Source organism: Anabas testudineus, chromosome 12 (genome assembly GCF_900324465.2).
Source record: "Anabas testudineus chromosome 12, fAnaTes1.2, whole genome shotgun sequence".
In the NCBI taxonomy this organism is placed as follows: Eukaryota; Metazoa; Chordata; class Actinopteri; order Anabantiformes; family Anabantidae; genus Anabas; species Anabas testudineus.
The window spans coordinates 9,541,082-9,560,941 of record NC_046621.1 but is presented as its reverse complement, the minus strand read 5'-3'; the positions used below and the strand labels follow the sequence as shown (position 1 = coordinate 9,560,941).

General features: G+C 40.1%; 2 protein-coding genes across 2 annotated transcripts in view; both read left to right on the top strand.

Moving 5' to 3' along the window:
* Positions 1 to 62: 62 nt before the first annotated feature.
* cplane1 (ciliogenesis and planar polarity effector 1) lies at positions 63 to 17,811 on the top strand. Its single transcript, XM_026356203.1, has 50 exons — positions 63 to 136; positions 494 to 640; positions 747 to 882; positions 976 to 1,095; positions 1,277 to 1,509; positions 1,635 to 1,738; positions 1,818 to 1,974; positions 2,085 to 2,188; positions 2,321 to 2,503; positions 2,737 to 2,986; positions 3,104 to 3,304; positions 3,446 to 4,236; positions 4,357 to 4,547; positions 4,722 to 4,802; positions 4,893 to 5,057; positions 5,296 to 5,460; positions 5,539 to 5,770; positions 5,896 to 6,032; positions 6,134 to 6,351; positions 6,439 to 6,603; positions 6,742 to 6,889; positions 6,969 to 7,078; positions 7,177 to 7,326; positions 7,422 to 7,533; positions 8,073 to 8,364; positions 8,457 to 9,569; positions 9,756 to 9,898; positions 9,974 to 10,047; positions 10,149 to 10,213; positions 10,499 to 10,763; positions 10,852 to 11,217; positions 11,319 to 11,999; positions 12,076 to 12,257; positions 12,341 to 12,428; positions 12,524 to 12,602; positions 13,107 to 13,241; positions 13,498 to 13,560; positions 13,653 to 13,735; positions 13,895 to 14,135; positions 14,228 to 14,487; positions 14,596 to 14,695; positions 14,784 to 14,948; positions 15,347 to 15,389; positions 15,484 to 15,612; positions 15,701 to 15,881; positions 15,973 to 16,028; positions 16,106 to 16,273; positions 16,467 to 16,600; positions 16,867 to 17,150; positions 17,260 to 17,811. The coding sequence occupies exons 2-50, from the start codon at positions 512 to 514 to the stop codon at positions 17,413 to 17,415; spliced, it is 9,828 nt and encodes a 3,275-aa protein (XP_026211988.1). The 5' UTR covers positions 63 to 136; positions 494 to 511; the 3' UTR covers positions 17,416 to 17,811.
* A 316-nt stretch (positions 17,812 to 18,127) lies between these two features.
* LOC113159191 (WD repeat-containing protein 70) overlaps positions 18,128 to 19,860 on the top strand; it is a 34,633-nt gene continuing 32,900 nt past the window's right edge. Inside the window, exons 1-5 of the mRNA XM_026355753.1 lie at positions 18,128 to 18,161; positions 18,856 to 18,915; positions 19,022 to 19,105; positions 19,194 to 19,296; positions 19,458 to 19,641. Of these exons, the coding sequence (XP_026211538.1) occupies positions 18,137 to 18,161; positions 18,856 to 18,915; positions 19,022 to 19,105; positions 19,194 to 19,296; positions 19,458 to 19,641 (456 nt within the window). The 5' untranslated portion in view covers positions 18,128 to 18,136. The remainder of the gene's footprint in view (positions 18,162 to 18,855; positions 18,916 to 19,021; positions 19,106 to 19,193; positions 19,297 to 19,457; positions 19,642 to 19,860) is intronic.

Below are 19,860 nucleotides of genomic sequence, written 5' to 3'. Positions count from 1 at the left end.
TCCATAAGGCGCCGGAAACATCTGCGTTCCCACGGCAACGCGTTGAAGCTTCCTCCAAGAGGATCATGGGAAATAAATCTAGCTACAGAAGCGGAGGGAGTTTCGAAATATTTCACAATTAGCGAAGCTTTAACATGTAATACCACACTTGATAACATTTTCATACATACATGCCGTGAGAATATTATGCCAGTATAGCTAGTGCAACTGAATTATGCATGCTTTGCTTTTGTCGGACGCATTGGTTAGCTAGGTGGCTAAAGCTAGTTTACGGTTATTGCTAACTAGCGTAGCCAGTTAACCGTGGTGATTTTTTATGTTAGTTGAAACAATAGGTGACAGTGGAACATGTTGTCAAGCAATATGTGTCGCTTGAAATGATTTATTCGATAATATTTTTAACAAGATAACATGATGTGATAATCAGATTTACATTGCGATAAACCAGTTGTTTGCTAGCTAACCTGTACATTCATGTGGTCTGATTGTCCAGTGGGCTCCGTTAATTTGGATGAACCTGGATGAATGTTCAAGAACAGCTGATGCTGTCGTTTTAAACATGGAGCTGAAGTTGGAGGTTGTTTTGTCATCCAGCATCAAAAGGAAGAAGCCGTGGCCGCGATTCTGTTGGCTTGGACAGGTGAGGAGAGTGTTAAGAAAAAAGCATTTTATCCCGCGGCACTATAACTTTTCTATCATTTTGTCAGAAGGAAATAACAGTGAACCTTTGTATTGTCACTCTTCAGGAGAAGGAGTCTGTGTTCCTGTTAGATGACAAACGGATCAGTGAGATCAACATGGTGTCTGGTCACACCAAAAAGAGGACCCCAAAACTCCATCCTTTGCTTAACAGTGTGGTGACCATGGTCTCATCCCACAATGGTGAGTGTAATTTATAAAGTCAAAGTAAAACTCTTGTCTCCTATTAACTCTGAAAGTAAATCACTGAGAATAAATACTTTTGCTTTTTTTTAGGTTTGTGGCTTTGTGGGCTTTTGGTCTCTGGAGAACTCTTTTTGTGGAACAGGGATAAAGACTTGTTGAAGACTGCTGCAGCAGCCCCAGATGTAGTTAAAATAATTACTGCTGTTCAAGGTGTGTACTGTATAAACACAACAGTCTAAGTGGCGTACATTGCTTTCATATTGTATCTTGGATATTACAATTGCTGCAGATTGTGGGTAAACACACATAACCCTGATTATAAGTGTTTGTGTTGTGTGCATTTCACATTATTATTAAATCTTAAATTAAGGTTGTATGTGTCTTTTCACAGGAAATGCAACACAGTTGTCCCTCCAGGTGTCGGGGGACGGAAGGCGTGTGCTCCTGGTAGTCAAAACAGGGCAAGTGTTCCTGTGGGAGTGTATGGATTCCAGGTATTTGATGGGAGTGCGAGATGGAATAGTCAAGGGACGCTGGGCACATATACAGCCCCTTGAAGAAACCATTCTTCCTTCTTCAAAAGACAAAGAAGCATCTTACCATACCCTCTTTATTAGGACAGAGGTTTGAACACATTATAATAATACATGATTGTGTGATGTTTCAGTCTGTGGCACAGTTGTACAGACTGGTAGTCTATTTTAATTTTCTACAAAACATATGTCCTGTTTTTCTCCAAATTCTCTTAGAGTGTGGGTGATGCCTGCTTATCAGCCTTTGTTTTCACATCTGGGAAGAAGCTGATTATCACCTGTCTGAAGATCCAGTGGGAAGAGGGCCACGTTAGAGAGGGGTGAGGGAGTAGGCCTTTGTAAGAGTTAGAACTCTCATTTGGTATGATGGTAATAAAAAGTACACATTTCTCTCTCTAGTTCTGTGGGGTACAGTGTGCAGTGGGCTTCCAAGACATACCCCATGTCTCGCCTTACTCCTCCTTGCCAACCAGTGAAGTCTAGAGGGGCCCTGGTGCCCGCCTTCTCTCCAGATGGTAGACTGTTAGCCATAGTCTTAAACCAGAGGCAGCCAAAGGTGAGCATATGGCCTCACTTATTTCTTATTTTTACACTATTGTATGTTCCCACACTGTCCTGCTGTAGGTCAAATCAATAATTGCATTTCTTGTTTTTTTTATAAACCAGGCTACACAGGTCCTCTTTGTAAGCACACTGAATTTTGTATCGGTATCAAGTGGCCTTGGAGGGTGTGGAAGTAAGAGAATGGGAATCCCCTCTAAATATGTAAGGTACAGTATGACACTGTAGTCATCCAATGAGAAGTTTAACTTGGTGGTCAACTTATTGTTTGGTTTAACTGTTTTAATATTACTAGTGAACGTCTTTCACTGAAATGTCGCTAATTGTGGATATGTGTATAGGTCCTACTGGGTGGGTAGTGTGAGCTGGTCACCTGACAGCCTTTTCCTGGCTTGTGTTCTCAAGAGAGGCTCCCTTCTTATGCTAGCTCGCCTTGGGGGACTTCTCACTCTAACAACCACTGGTTGCAATATTGACTTTGGACCTGCACACTTCCTACCTCTGCATCCTCTTGTCACTTACCGGTATACATATAATTATATTTTGTTATTCAGTTATGTGTTTTTTTTACAAGTTAATGGTTTGTTTGTGTTAATTATTATTTTTATCTTACCTGTCAGGTGAAGTCATTTCCTTTCTCTTATTCATTTATATTAAGCATGAATAAAGTATAAATTCAGTGTGGAATATTAAGCCTTACTATAAAGATTTTTCGTGTCTTTTTCTATCTGTGATCAACTATACTTTGTCTCTGCAGGCCAACATTGTCAGTAGCGAAAGGGGAGGCCTCACTGTCAAGTTCTAGCTTGTCTGTGCGGGATGTTCTGAGGCAGCGATATTCTGTGACCTGGCATCCACGTCTATTATATCTTATTGTGTCTGATGGCTACATGGCAACAGTTATGAGAGTACTAGACAAGCTTTCTCCCACTGAAAGGCTGAAATCACTTCTAAAAGATGCAAGGAAAGACCTTAAAAAGTCCTGCCAGATACTGGATAAATCACAGGTGATGAACTGGGGAATCTAGAAGTTGGAATGGGGATCTTACTCAGCCTCAGCTGTTGTATGTCATTTTTACAGGGTGAGTCTTCTCAACATGGTTTCTTTCTTTATTTTCTTTCAGATTAATGTGAAGGCATGGTTGGAGTCCGTATCTGGCCTGAATCTTGACAGCAGCCTTGAGATGTTCAACCCGACTATTACATGTGGGCCCAACACAACAGACTCTGTCATGACAGCAGCCACAGATGGATCTATTCTGCCCCTTTTTCTGCAGGACCAGGGCACACTGGGTGGCACCAAGGAGCTTCTTGAAAAAGTACAGGTTGGTGAAATTGAATAAATAAAAATAAGTAAATATGATTTAAGTTGGAGAAATGTTATATCTATCAGTGAAAATAATTACTCTAATGCAGTAGGTTTGTAAGCTTTTTTTGACCTGCTGTTTACTTTTTCTGTCTCCTAGACTTTCTTTGAGGATGACTCTGATTTAGATGGACCTCCTCCTGGTTCTCACGTGGAGGGTGATGGTCGTCTTGAGTTTGCCTCAATGTTTGACACGTTCCATGCCCTGGACACACACACCGACACTAGACTTATTTCTAGCCCAGATAATGAAAAGGACTTTGTTGAAACAGAGAGGAAGACTTATCTTCTTCATTGTGAAGTGGGGAAAATTCAAACTAAGCTGTTAACAGCCTGGGCATTTGGCATGTCTCTAGGAAATACTGTGGAACACAGAACCCACCTGATGAAGCAGACCCTCTACTTTGTGGTGCAGTTTGCTGCCTTACTTCATTTGATCCCGATCCCCATGGCCCACACAGGAAAAAAGAATACCTCAGTTTCTCCCTGCCTCCTGCACCTTCTCAAAGCCCTTCTAACTTTTCTTTCATGGGATAGCGCTCACTCAGATGGACCACGCTGCCTGGGGATGATGGTGGACTTCTGCAAAAGGCTTGTACACCTGATTCTGTCCCCTCTGCCTGAGTCCTACCAGACTGGTTACCATGAGTTATCATCTCAAACTCTGTCCACAGCCCTGTTTATTTTGCAGCTGGTCTCTGATTCTCTTGACCACACATACACCTTTCAACAAAGAACTCTCTGGTCTTCTGCAGAGAAGGAATCTCTTTCCCAGCCTCCACACTCCTGGTCTTCAGATGTGCACTATGTGCCTCTCCTACAGAATGAAAAGGAAGATAAACTCAGCTCATTACATCAGGCACAACCTCTCCCCCAACGACCATCGAGCAGGTAGACTTCAGTAATTATGAGCAACTAGTCAGAAATTTGTTGTTTTGCTCATTGCATGTCATGTTTTAGTTGTTAGTTGTGTTGTTATCAAAAAACATTAGTGATTTTATTTTTGGCCAGATTATTTGGAGTGTGGCAATGGGTGTACAAGCTCAGCCAGCAGTATATGGAAAAACTCAAAGTCTTCAAAGGCTGTGATGGCTATGAGGAGGAACAGCAACGTTTGTCTGTCATCATGTCCCAGATCCAAACTGCTCTGCAGACTACAGGAGAAAGGCTGGAAGACGGCCCTACATTGTTAAGTTACCCAGGTCTGAAACAGATGTGCTGTTTATCTAACTGTAATTATTGCATATGCTATAGGTTGTGCCAAAAATCTGTCCTAGTGGCTTGGGAATATGGTAGTTTTTCAGAGTGGTTCAGTTTGAGCAATAGCTGTGTCTAAATCATTACTGTTATTTAGCATTTCACTGTGCACTCCTCAGGTGAACATCTTTTCCTATGTGGCTTGTATCCAAAAAGTTCTGACGCATGGTGGTCACAAATCTGTGAAGAGACTAACAAAAGTAAGAACCATTACTTCTGATTTGCCATGAAATAATTCCATGTGTTCACATTCAGTCTAAAATGGTCATTGTCATCTGTCTTTCTGTCAGGTTGTGATCGTAGTGTCTTCCAGCAGACACGACTTTGTCTGGCACTTCTATACAGCCTGTTGTCCGAGTACCGTTTGAGGGAAGCACAGGAGTTGGGAGACAACATGGCCTACTTATTACTCCATAGAACTAGAGATCAGAAGAACAACATGACCTGCATAACAGGTCAGCCATGGTCGACCATTCCCCTTTTTTCTTTGAGAGAGTTTTCACGTTATTCACTTTATAGGGAAAACCTTAACCCTGATGATTTATAGAAAAAATACTAAAATTATCTGAATTTGATATTGATATTGAAAACATCTACAATTATTTCCTAGTGATTACATAATACAACCTCACAGAGTACCTGATTGGGAAAGTAAGACATACTTATTGTCCTTGCCTTTATGTATTTCTGCAGACTCCGTTCCTTGCCCGTGGCTCCTGATAGATCTTCACAGTGATGCAGCCTGTGCAGTGATTCAGACCTTGGGGAGATTCATGGCCTCCTACTTCACGAATCAGCCTCTCTACATCCTGCCTCCTCATAATGTGGCTGTTCTGCCCCCACTACATTTACCTCATGGTGTGTTTCCAAGAATTGTTGATGAGTTTCAGTATTTCTTTTTTAATATTGATCATTTGGTAATATGTCCTTTCTTAGCCCCTAGTGTTGGGCGCTTGGTGCCACTAAGTCAACAGCAGGTATCTAGGGCAATTCGACAACAGCATCTGTCAGAGGTATGGACTGTGGAATATGCCCAGGACCTGCTCCTCCTAGGAGGTCTGCTTCCTGAGACTGTGTGGCTGGCTTACCATCTTAGGGACTGGAAGACAGCAGTGTCTCTGAGCCTGGCCTATACAATCTACTGCACTGACTACTTTGACTTTACTCGGTCAGTGTGAAAGCATATTATCAGAGAGAATACGGGTTTTCGGTTCATGTTCTCAGTGCTTGAAAATATTATTTCAAACTTTCATCTTTGTGTGCTTGACATGTCAGTGACATCTTTTGCGACAGGCTCAAGAGGAGAGAGCTCCACCTGCCAAGAGGTCTAGAACCAGAAAGAATTTTTCAGTCTGAGTTAGAGTGTCATCTTGGCAATATGTTTGACTCCCATGACCACAGAGACAAGGATGAAGACAAGAGCTTTACAGGTGTGAGACCTTAATTATCCATTTCCCATGATGATAAAAAGACTGCTACAGTCATAAAGTCTTGTATTTTAATCTACATGTGCTTTTTATCCTTTTTCCAGACCCTTTGGAAGGAGAAGACTTGGACTTGTTACAGGTTTCCATACAGGAGATTCTGAAAGCTTCAGTCATGGCTAGAGTGAATGTTATGTCTTCCCCCTTGTCTTCCTTGCTGGACACAGTCAAAGACTTGTGTTCTTGCTTGACTGTGTTGGTGCCCAGTGGACTGTATCTGCCTTCTCCTCCTCTATATTGTCCTCAGCCTTCCCCCAACACCCAGGTACATGAAATAGTGGAATGAACACTTACCTGTGTTAACTTACAAATTCTATAACCAGACAAAATGTTGTTTGTGTCTTATTCTTAGGACCCAGTACGGACACCAGGGCAGTTTGCAGAAGTTATATCACGTCACAAAGTGTCTGGGGTTCTCCAGAGATTACTTTTACTTCTGAGATGCGCTCACTGTTGCCATCCTGCTGCACAGTGGTACATCAGCCATCTGCGTCGTGCCAGACACCTACTCTACAAGGTATTTGACAGGGCTTAGAGTTTATTTAGGTTGTTTTAAGAAGATGATTTAGAGAATTTAAGGTCGCTTAGTGTGTTCAGTAGTAAATACATATGTTAAAAGTTAAAAGTGCAAAAGTCTAAATGATTTTGTTTTCAGATCAAGAAGAAGTACCCCTATCCATCAGCTGCAGAAGAAGAAAAAGCTTTCCCAGAGGGCCTGATGAAATTTGTCACTCACAGTGGATTCTTCAGACGAGGACCTAATAAAGATGGTCACCTTGATCCTGATACCATTCAGACCATTAGTATGTACCATTAGATCTGTAGATATTCTAATAAATAATCTAGTATCACTATACTCACACACTATATTTATGTCACTAGTCTGTTTCAGGGAGCTGTGTGGTCTATGCTGGATGCTACATGTGAGGGACCAACTCTCTATTACCTGCAGGAAATACCAGGTTGCTAAACAGAAAGGCAGAGATGAACAGGTATTATTATTGTTTGTGTTAAAGTGTGCCATGTTCATGTATAAATATTCTCAACTATAGACACCCAGTGAGTATGTGTGTGTATTTGTGTTTCTTAGATTCCTAGTGATTCAGAAGCGATATCTACTTGTGTTGATGCTCTCCACTGGGCCTGCCGTTTTCTGCCTTTCTCTCGCTTCCTCAATGCGGAAGAAATCCTCCAGGACCTACTGCTCAGCCTTGTGTCTGAACTACCTCCAGTCTCTCTGGTGAAATGGTTTTCTTGTTCTTATGTAGACAGTATTTATTAAAGTAAAACGAGCTGACCTAAGAAATCAAATTTCTCGTTCTTACTTGTTCTTAGGTGGCAGACACACTGGTACAAGCCTTTCTGGAGGAGGAAGAGTCTGTGAGAGTCTCACTGAGAGAAAAGTATAACTCATTGCTGCAGAAACTCAGGCAATGCAATGTACTTGGTATGAACACCTCTGCTCATTAATGAGTTACTTTGAAATACTATGCACTTAAAAATGTGTTTTGGATTCTTTACTTTTGTTACCTGGTGGCTACATTTATATATGTATATATTTTTTGTTTTTCTTAACTAGCAGAATCTATAAAAATATGTGAACAGTCTGTTTGCAACTGCCCCAAAGACAATGTGTTTACTTAGAGTCTTACAGTGCTAGTTGTATTTTAGAATACTCATTTACAACATTTTGTGTACTGACACAAGTAAAGGGCTTTAGGATAAGATATTTTGATTATACAGTATTATTATCTTTAAGAGGACCTTGTGCCTTTGGTCTTAAAAAGCATGCTCTGGAATGACCTGCTGAGGAGCAGAAACTTACCAGTTCAAATTCATTTTTATCAGTTAGCCTTTAAACAACTTTAATGTTTTTAAAGGTGATACACAAATGCACTTAATTATCCATTACCCATGACTTTCTAAACATATTTGAAGTATTAGTAAATGTCACTTTATCAATATGTTATTCTGTCTTTTATTTAGAAGGAGAAAAAGAGGAGGTGATGATGATTCTGATTCAAGACAAACGGAGGCAGAGGAGAAAACATCTTGGGCGTTTGCAGAGGCACCTGGCCCCTCTTGTGCTCCATATTTGGGAGAAGGAGGAAGAAGAGGAGGACCGGGGAAGCAAAAATGGGATGGCCATGCTTAAGCAACTTTCCCTGGGTACAAGTGTGAGCACCAGCACTTTAACCGATTGTGGGTTACCTCCACTGTGCAGCGATGGAGACAGTGAAGCTATCTCCCTTGAACAGCACTGCAGGCCTATGATCAGGTAGCCAGCGTATCATCGTAGCATTACCATTATTCTGAGGTATCATATATGTTTGCTGTGCTTTATTCTGTTCTGCGGTTTTTCTTTTTTAGTAAAAAGTCCAAAAAAGTAAACAACAGAAAACATGCAAAGAAGACAGCTGTTAAACCTGACAGCGTCACTCAGCACAAGACTCACCCAGGTGATTCCAAAGGAAATGAGCAGCCCTCCCTACCAGTAGTTGGCACCTGGGAGTTTGAGTTGGAAGATGAAGAGTATTTAAACTTTCTGGAACTCTTCCTCAGCTATGTGCTAGAAAAGGATGGTGTTGATGTAGGTGACTCAAGCAGCGAACTTCCTTTGTTGAAAAGCTACTCCTCCCAGCTGAGGGAGAGAGAGTTGCATTCTCTCACTTTTGATGTACTTACAACTGTTCATCGTCGTCAAAGAGATGGGTCCCATCCAGGGAGAAAACACTGCAGTAATGACCCTCCAGTGTTCAGAGCAGGGTGCTGTTACAAGCCTATTAAACAAGAGACAACACCTGAACCGCTGACTTCCTCCGTCTGGAGCGAAGCCCCTGTATCTAAAAACAGCCTTTCAGCCAGCTCTCTTCCCGGACTGAGAACTGCCAGGCAAAATGGTTTATTTGGCCTCCCACAACAAAACAATGTGTCTACAGCCCAGAGAATAAAGGGGGGGAACTATGGTTCTGGCCCTATTCAAAGTGCCTTTGCCATGGGGAAGCCAACAGAGAACAGGATGTTTGGCTCCCTAACTTCGGTGGAAGCTGTGATGGAGCTGCAGCAGGGTCTGGATCCTAAATTAGAGGCTCAGTTTCCAGAGTTGGGCAGACTGCTGGAATGGATGGTACGCTGGTCTGAAAGGAGGGTGCTACTTGGACATCATGGCAAAAGGAAGAAAGAGAGGGGAGAAGGGGTTGGAGTTAAAACTAATGAAGGAGTGGTGATTCGAGTCAAAGCCTCAGCACCTGCTATTCTCACTTCCCTCAGTTTGCTAGAGTGCAGGTACACTGCTCTTCTCGGGACTGACCGCCACAGCACTCACATCCAAGTTCCAGAAACACAGTGGACTGTATCACCTGTGCTGCAACCTGTGGTGAACAGGAATGTAGAGAGAGAGAGCAGTGTGGATACAGGCTACCCAGGGTCAGCCAACACTCCCATCCCTGGTCCCATCACCCTGCAACAAGGGGAACTGTCCATGTGAGTGCCTCATGTTTTATTCACAAAGACTTGCACCATTTTGTATCATCAGTGCAATCTGTTTGCTTCATCATAAAGTTAACTGGATGCCTTGGTGTTTGTGTCAGTGGGCAGTTTCTTCTCATGTAACTTGATGTACTGTATGACCAATGTACTGTATTTCTATATTTATTTTTTTGCCTGCAGTGGTTCTCATACAGATGAACTACCGAAACTTTGGACACATCTTCCAAGTAACCCAGATCAACTAGCTTTTGATGCTCAGATGAGACAAACACATTCACAACGACTGTCTCTTGATGATTTAGATGTTACACCTGAAAAAGAAGGTATTTTACTATGTTATATTAGATACTGTGCATTTATAATGTGTGAATATTTATTTATGTGTTTGATATTTTTAGGAAAAAGTACTGACAGTGAGGGATTGGATGTTTCGTCCTCTGTTTCCCATGGAAACATCTGCACACCTGAAACGGTATTTATGGCCGTTTGATAACTAATGATAACCAGTATCAATACAGTAGATATTGTGAAGGTTGTCAAGACACTAATAACTTTAATTTGTATTTTTTATAGAGCTTAAAGCTTGCAGATCTAGACTATTCAGAAAATGATGAAGACATGCCAAGTTCCATCTCTCAGTAAGTTTTGAATTTAAAAATTATTTATTTACCATGAAGGCATAAATGTTTTTCTCCAGGGAGAACCATCACAACAATACATTTTTGCCAGAGTTATAGCAAAGCTTGTTTATTGTTGCATAAAGCCTTTAGAGATTAAGTAAATTATGTCATCTAATGTTAACTGTATTATTATTATTAAAACATAATCCCAGGTGAGTTATGTATATATTAACATTTAGGTTGTGAACCCTAGCACAATGAAACTGGATATTAAAATTGCTTGTTTGGTTGTTTTAACCACAGACATGCTAGAAGCCTACAAGCCTCTCCACACCCAGAGCTCCAAGCTCTTTCTTCTCCCCAGCCTGAGGCCTCAGTTCATGCAGATCTTTCTCATTCTACTGGAGTGTTACTCCCCAACACACCTGCAGATCCTCCAAATATCCATTCACAGAGCTCTCCTGCTGGTGCAGCTACTGATGTTTCTACAGCTCCCAATCAGCCATTACCCACTGAGACTCCACAAATGCAACAGCGTCTTGGTGAAGACTTATTTAGATTGGTTCAGGTGAGAACACGCTTGTCTAAATTAAAGGTTTGATCTTCACTTTTAAGATTGACTCTCAGAGTATCCCAAATAATTTTGTTTGTTGCAGCATATCAACTATATGAGCCTGATGGATGTTTTGGGAGCTTCGTTTTCCAATCTGCAGTTTGCCCAGCAAAGGTCTTCCTTGGCCCAATCTAACACGAACTCCTCAAATCCCAATGTGCCTTCATCGTATGCTACCAGGTTTATCCCTCAACCAAAAGTGTTACCAGGTCAAACCACCATCTCTGTTACAACTCAGACACAAGGATGTGTCCCAAGTTCAGGAAACAGCAATCCTCAGTTCAGTAAGGATGTGTGTATGTTTGCTGACCAGCCTGCTGTATCAGAGAAAACCTCTTCAACAGGTGTCCAGCATCACACCTCCAGAAAGCTACACCCCACTGAAAGTGCTGAAGGTGTAAATTGTCAGGTATTGATCAAATGTCGTGTTAATCTGTGACCTTCTTCTTTTCTGTATAAACAATACTTACACAGGGAAACCAAGCTAAATACAGTTTCTCTTGTGTTCAGGATATGCAGCCACTCTCTGTCCAGGCCGAATCACCAGAAATCCAGTTTAGAGAGAGCAGGAAGATGATCCCATCCTCCCAGGGGCTTCTGACCACTACCAACAGTCATGCTATTCCCACTGCCCCTGTAGTTCTGCCTTTAAGTAGTAGTATGCAAAATAACTCTGCTCCTCAGCTCTTGGGCCTTAAATTACTTCAGCTTGATCGTCCTCCATTGCCTCAGCAAAGTGCCCCACATGGTCCCGTGCTCCAAGGTCCTCGGATGCTGCACACACAAAATCCTGCAACTCTGGAATCCCATCATTACAAACCTAAACACAATCATCAAGGTGCCTCATCAAGGGTAGAGGAGGAAAAAATAAGTGGTACTTCAGTACCAAGAGGGCAAAGGACTTATAATAATCCCCATTATCTAACTTCTGGGAGCTGTTATCCCCAGATTCAGACATCAGAGAGAACTCAGCGGCAACAATTCAATATATTTCCTCCGGTTTTACCATTGTTCACACCTGAGCCAACTCAGAACCTACACCTGCTGCACTTTCAGCCTGTCCCACACAGACACATCACATTCCCTAAAGTACCCATCCCATCTTCTTCCAGCCAGTCTACTTTTATTCCAGCCCCTATGGGACAAACGCCTATGATTAAGCTTCTACATATAGAGTCTGGACCAAAAATGGTAAACAATAGTTACATTAAGTTTTAAAATTTGAATCTGATTTTGTATTCTAACTAATGCATAGTCTTTTTCATAGATGTTGCCCCTGGAAGCTCCTTCGACCCACTTGGCACATCTCATCTCCATGGAGGAGTTGACAAGTTCAGTGATCAGAAGACAGAATGCTGAAGACACTCGACTGCAGCTGCTTCGTGTAGATCCACCTATTGAAAGCACCAGAATGGCTTTCACTTCTGCTGTCACCAACTCTAGCAAGAGGCAATCTTAGTTTATGTGTTTTTGGATTTCTCTTCATGAAAAATAGTTAATCTAGTAACTATACTGACTGTATGTTTTTGTAGGCAGAAGAGGAGAGAGGAAAAAGCAGGACGAACAAGGACAACTGAGGTCAAATTCAGTCCAAATGTGTCCATCATCCCTGCACAAGAGGTAGAATAATAATATTTCTTATAATAGAAATGTTTTGTACTGTTTATGAACAGATGTTACTTCACCGTCACTTCTCTGTGCCAATATATCCACAGCCAAAAGATGTGCCTGAAAATAAAGAGCCAGCAGCTACAGAACAGAATCCCCCTGGCCAGGACATTCCCATTCAACTTGGTTAGTGTTAAATACTTCCTTCAGTATTCAAACCTTTAAAACAAATATAAACCATCATATTGCAGATTCATTTATTTTATGTCCAAAACAGATTGGGATCGTCAGAAAAGGCAAAGAACAATAACCAACATGTTTCTAGTTAACATGTTTTTCTTTTATAGCACTACAGAAATAGTTTAAGTTGAAGCAAACAGCATTTACAGTACAGCAAGGAGTAGGTTTTATTATTTTGACGCATAAAAACTACAGGAAACACATACAATTACATCTCAATCTACATCCTTGCATTGTCAAAATAAATAACTAGGCTCTGATCATGTTCTCATGGATAGTCATATCAGCCAAACTGATTTCAATTGAATGTGGTAATTTTCTTTAAATTTGTAATGAAATACAGATTTTTAAGATGTTATATGAACAGTATAATGCACTCTGTGAACAGAATCAAGTGGACATGATAATGAACACAGTTCTGCTCATCTGGTGTTTAATTTCAACTTCCAGGATCCTTTGGCTCTTTGCTGACTGGTCAGAGATTATTGGACAAGGCCATGTCCACTTCAGCTGAGCTCCATGTATTTGCTTCCACACGTAAAAGACCCCCACAGTGCCATGATGCTTTTACCAACACAGACCCAAGTGAGTTGGGATATTTACAATATTATAATGTAATAGTTTAACACAGTTTAAATCATTGTTGGAGGAATTTGTGACCAAATAGCAAATATTTGACTTATTTTTTAACCAATCAGAAAAAATAACTCATTTAACTAAATAACTCAATAACTCAAAATTTCTCATTTTTGGCTTTATGAAAATACAGGGGTTGTATTAGTGCATGATTTTCAAAGCTCTGTTTCACATCTCAAGTGACACTGTGGTTATTTTCGTTTAGCTTGTTCTCCGACACTTGTGGATAAAGCTGTGTCTGCCTCTGTGATTCATAATGACCCTGAATGTAAGTTGATATGAAACTGCAGATACAAGGGCAACACTGCTTTTTATTATGTTTGTGTAATGAAAATGTGTATGTGTGTTTTCTTTATCCAGCACAAAGTTCAGGGAATTTCCATTTTTTTAATGGACACCCTGTTCAAGACACAGAGGAGACAAAGGAACCACACAATGTTATGGTAAGAGGCCAGAAATACAAAGCTGACATTCAGTTATATTGGTTCCCAATATTTAGGCTGTAGAATGTATGTGTTTATACAGGTATATATTAAGTTTGCTAGTCTAGCAATTGACGGTGACAGTAATACGTTTCTCTCTGTTCTATCTTTGTCTCTCAGGATCTGGGAGTTCGTCAGTTTATCAGTGTCTTGGATTTAGAAGATCAAGCTCTAAGTCAGGATTTGCCACCCTCTGTCAGTCCAGAAGTACTGGATTCCATCGACTCTTCTTCACCGACTTCTGCTCAGCTTCATGTTCTTGCGACCTCTGTGATTAGGAGTGCTGCTGCTGTTGGTGTTGCTGATCCACAGCCCTCAGTCGCAATTAGACAGCCTGTCCTGAAACCTACTATTCACCCAGGTCTGAAGATCTTATTTAGTTATGTTTTTGTAATACATATTACCACCATTGTTAAAATGTGATCTATATATTTGTTGTATACTCTACTATAGATATCCCAGAGGAGTCTCCCTCACTAAGCCATGCTGAGTCCAATAGGGATATAGAGAAAGTCATTCCACATGACGTTGCAGATTCATTTGACTCTAAGATCTCTCAAGCCCTAAAGACCCAGAGTGTTGGACCACACAGAGCTTCCTCCACATCTTCTACAGCCTGGTTCTCCTCTCGCCTTTCAGAGCTGGACACCCAACTGGCCGCATTACAGAAGATTGCAGACTATTTGGAGAAGGACTTTTCCAATTCTAGGATGGTACATACACGTGCTGTTTTTGTGTCTATTCTGCTTATATTTGTAATGACGAGGTGTTATTTTAAATCACTTTATCTTTGACTTTATCTTTCTATCCTGTGTGAGTAGTTGGTGAACACTATTGAAAATCTCACCCCAGCTCTGGCATCTGATGCGAAGAGTCCCACAGCAGTGAAAAAAAACGTCAGGCTATCTGTCCCACAGGAAGGTACAGTATGACGTAAAACCACTAATAATATTGTTCAAAAGACCTCAATAAGACTGATAATGGCAGTTGTATATTCTGTCTGTAACAGCATGGGCACCACAACCGGACATTTTCACTGGACCAAATGTCTCTGAAAAGGAAGAAGAAAATCAGGAAGAAGGACATGTAGCACCAAAAATCAAGCCTCTTTTCCATTACTCCACATCTTCTTACAGTCACAGAGCAGCTCATTCCTCCCTTCATATAACTCCAAGTAAAGATGCACTTTATTTAGTCATTTTGCTGCATTTATAGTTTTTGAAGGAAAGTAATAGTTCATGGAATATTAAAAAAGAGTGTGTTGCACAATGTAGGTTTGATATATTTTCCAGGTATGGCACAGTTATACTGCTGGATTCCATCTGCATTTAAAAGGAAGCACATATACTTAATATATAGTTATGCTTGCTTTCTCTCTCTCTCTCTCTCTCTCTCTCTCTCTCTTTTTATATTTTTATATATATATATATATATATATATATATATATATATATATATATATATATATATATATATATATATATATATATATATATATATATATATATATATATATATATAATTTTGTTAATTGTCATTTGTTTTTGTCAATTGTTTGTGTTTCTCCCACAGATAAGGAAGACAACTTAAATGGTGCATCTGGAATATCTAATGTGTAAGCTTAAGTTTAATCTGAAGTCTAAAGTGTTTTGTGACACATTATCATTTGGAGTTCCTCTCACTCTGCCCTCCCCCTGTCAATCTCTTAGATGTGTGGATGAGAATCTGGGTCAGACTGGGCTATCTGATACAGCAGAAATCTTAGATGAGTTGGTAAAGGAAGGATATTTGTCCCCAACAGACCTAGATTTTTCCAAACTGACTGCAAACTGTAGCAGGTATAGTACGTACAAAAACATATGCTGCTGAAGTGAATACTTAACGTCTGTGATTATCCCTGAGCTGAAATGTAATTTGACCTTACAGCAGGCTGGATGAGCAGCATAGCACCTTAGTGTCACAGACCAGTGTCCTTCCAGAAGACGAGAGACGAGAACTGAGGATCTGGATGAGAAGGAAACAGAGGGAAAGACTGGCTGTTTATCAGAAACACAGAGAGAGCCTGAGGGAGAGGGAACGCAAACCTTTCGCTATGTCTGGAACAGTGGTGAGAAATGGTTGCCTCTGATGATCTAGTGCTTGTTATATTTTCTAATATAACATTTGTGTTGTTCACGTTATACCCTTGCTTTCTGCAGAAATCAACAAGCACAAATCAAATGCCCATTTGGAGAACCAGAGAAGAAAAAGAAAAGTACGTACACTATATCTTTACTTTATCGGTGCATATGAAACATGCAGGTGTGTAACTGTTTGCATTGGGTTTTTTAGGTTCAAGCTTCTGGAGCAATACAACCAGAGGACCAATGAGGCATGTTCTTTGGTCAGTGACTTTACTACTAGTCCATCCATCCTACGCAGTTCTTCACACACCGAAGGTGCTCCAGTGCCCCTAACCATAAGGTCCACCTCTGCTCCACCCTCTGGAACCACTCACAGGTATCTCCTACAACGGTCACCTGAGCCTGTGCTCATTAAAAAATAATAGTACTCTGGTGTAAACAATCCTTAATCATTTATTAATTATTCTACAGTGATTAGAGCTAAGCCTGTTTTGCATGTCCATTGTACACGTAAATGTTATTTAGACTAGATAATAGAAGTAATAGTCATTTTTTCTTGGGGCTCACAGTGTATCTGCCAATAATAAAAGAAGTCTTAAGTTCCAGTCAGTAGAAACTCAGCCTCACCTTCGTCCATGGACTAGTGAGGTGCAGGGATGGCCATCAGAGGATCATCGCAGGAGACTGGGACTACACAGACCAGGTATGATCATAATATTAAAGTGGTGGTAAGATTAGGGTTCAAATCCTGGCTGTGGACTACCTTCAGTAGCGGTCCTTAGGGAAGACCTCCTTACGCTTACCCTGCCTTTGCCTTGTACCTTGTACCTCACTTGTAAGTCACTTTGGATAAAGGTGTGTGAAAATAATGATGTAAATGTAGAATTTTTACATGTGAGTTTTTTTTCCACCAATTGCCAAGAAAGTAAATTTATAAAAAAAACTCTGTTGTGTCTCTTTTGGTATTAGTTACCTCTTTGCCAAGGGACCGTCTGTCTCAGGTGACCAGACGTGGCATGGTCACTGACACGAAGAGCCACAAAAAATTGCACATAGCCACCCAGAATAAAGGAAGGCATGTTGGATTCCAGGGAAAGAGGGAAATTAATAGAGGTTCTTCTGGAGGGACTGCTGTAGGGAGGGGAATCCAGAGGAAGCAGACACAGGGAGAAATGAAAGAAGAGGAGAACCTCTGGGAGCCCACTTCAGAAATGAATAGGCTGCTGGACCTAGAGGAGTCAGAATCTGACATAGTAAGTAATCCAATTTTTAGGAGACGTTTGCTGATGAAGAAAGTAACACAAATGATATAAATTTTGTGCCACAAATATAAATAGTTGTATTATACCATACACTTCACAGGTTTTGGCTGGACTCTTGGACATGCAGGATGATGGTTTAAGAGCTAGTGGGTCTGGGATTGACTTGCTCGACAATCTCTCTGTGAGCGCTAGCAGCACTCTCAGCAAAATAGACTGGGCGGCTATTGAGAGGATGGTTGCTGAAGAGGAAGATTAAACTTGAGTGTCTCAAGGAAAGGAAAGCAGATGGCCTGCTAATAGGAAAAATCCCTTCAGAGATTTTATGTGCCTATTAAATGTACTGTACATGAGCATATTCTTCTAATGAAATTATAATTTTAAGGTTTAATTAATTAGATATGATCACCAGTGACATTAAATATGTCAAGAAATATAGATGTTTTATTTGTTTAGCATGCTTGCAATTAATTATACTTCACATTAATGTAAAGTTTAATTGTATAGTTAAATTTTCGTAAATAATTCGTAAAAGAATATTTGCTGCACGAGCATCTTCACTGATGCTCTGTTCTTGAAAATTCGTATTTGTGCGATTTGTGTATGTGTGTAAGTTTTTCATATTTATAAGTTATTTTTGAACAGATTTGAACACCCTGCAATAAAATATAAGATTTTAGACATTTTTAAAGATGTTTCATCTAATTTACATTGTGTTAATATGTACCACTTTAATATTTGCTATATTTTCTGTATGGCACAGACAGTGGATCTAAAAACTACTATATTAGACAGTTGTTTTATTTAACAGCAGACACACTTATTTTTTTTACCGAACTTTTAAATACATTCATCGACTCTTAAAAGAAAGTTAATAAGTTCCACTATAAGTCAGTGGTGGCGCTAGAGCACTGTGAGTCCTACACGAAGAGAAGAAGAAACACTTCCGGAGGTCAAAGGTAACCGTCGTATTTGAAAACATGGATCCCAAGAAAGTGGATGAAGGTATGAACTTTTTGTTGTTCTCCTTCTAAATATGTATTTTAAACTAATTACATATATGTACAGGTACAATATGCTATCTCTAGTTTTCTCGAGAATGTATTTGCCAGCATATGGACAGGAAAAGTTGTAACGTTAACGTTAGGTTAGTTAGCTAACTAGTTTGTGTTTTTACTAGCATAGTTGTTAGCTTCTTATGTTGATGGCTTTGACCAACATTTCTACTGTAACGTTAAACATTTAAACCTTTAATTATAACGTTAATCGTGGATTCAATTATCTTAACTGTAATAATAAGCCTATACCTCCTATAGGCTAAATATATAGGCTATATTTATTCTAGCTAACAATATATGCTATTGCTAGCTATCAACTCATGTTTACTTGCTACATGAAGTTGATGACCATCTTTTGTTAAAAGCGGTAGATCAAGGAACTAAGTACCTTACACTCCTTAAGTATTCATTCCAATGTAGAAGGAAATGTTTTACCCTGTACTTACTATAGTATTTGAGTTTAGTTGCTAGTAATTTAACAGATTTATATTCTTAATAGAAAAAGTAGCTAATAAAATATTATGTATTATTTGGATAAACCAGCTGTCAGTATAAACAGGTTAAGTAATCAAAAATTACCTTTCAGAGAAAGGTGCGAAAGCAAAAGCCGTTTACAGACATTGTGTTGGCACCTTTTTCAGCACCTGGCAAGATGAGTGGTGATAGAGACATCTCATCTGTCATGGGATTTTCTGGTTTTGGTATGTAAAATCCATTAATGGTCATTTGGCACATTTGACCTACCAGCTTATTGACATAAACTCAGTTACAAAAGTGACTGTTTAAGTAGGTATTTTTTTCCTCCAGGCAAGAAGGCCCGCACTTTTGACCTTGATGCCATCTTCGAACAGACACGTCGAACAGCCATTGAGAGGAGTCAGCATGTATTAGGTAAATTTATCTACAAGAATGTTATAATTAGCTGTTTAGTGATCACCTCGTTGTCAGTAACTGAATGATTGAATTGTTGGATCTTTAGAGGAACGGCAGAAGCAGAATCAGATGGATGAAGGGGAGAGCTCTAACTCAGTCAAGTCATCATTGCACATACAGAGAGACAAAGCTGCAGCTGCTTCTTCCAGGTAATCAGGGATTTTTTTTTTTTGTTTGAGTGAATGTTACACATTGTAGTTTGACTTGGATGCCACTGCTTCAGAGGTTTATTACACATCTTCTCTACAATTGCAAGATTCATGCTTTCTTTGTGTGAATTAGATTTATTTTGTCTATTTGATTTTTTTAGAAAACAGGAGAGTGGCAGCAGCAGTGACAGTAGCTCAGACTCGGAGCTTATTGGGCCTCCAGTGCCTACTCAACAGGACGATGATGATGACCTTGTGGGACCACCTCTTCCACCAGGTTACACAGGCAGCACAGCTCATAGTGATGATGATGATGAAGGGGATGCACAAGATGATGGAGATGATGTATGTCTGAAATGACCCCTTACCACAGTGAATATCAGTCATAGGAAATCATGACAGTTAGCAAACAAGCACAATATGAAGCAAATGTGTGTGATATCTATATGTCTCTAAGAAAAAGGCCTGTAATGGCATGTGTTTGTCTGGTGCTTTTCTGATTCCACCACTAGATGGCAGCACAAGAAAATATGGAATTTGATGTAGATAACAAATTGTGTTGCT

Excerpts from the sequence above, each read along its gene's own strand:
- cplane1 (XM_026356203.1), top strand. The coding sequence starts at position 512 with ATGAACCTGGATGAATGTTCAAGAACAGCTGATGCTGTCGTTTTAAAC. Across the intron at positions 1,096-1,276 it reads AATAATTACTGCTGTTCAAG|GAAATGCAACACAGTTGTCC; the intron begins GTGTGTACTGTA and ends GTCTTTTCACAG. Across the intron at positions 10,214-10,498 it reads ATGCCAAGTTCCATCTCTCA|ACATGCTAGAAGCCTACAAG; the intron begins GTAAGTTTTGAA and ends TTTTAACCACAG.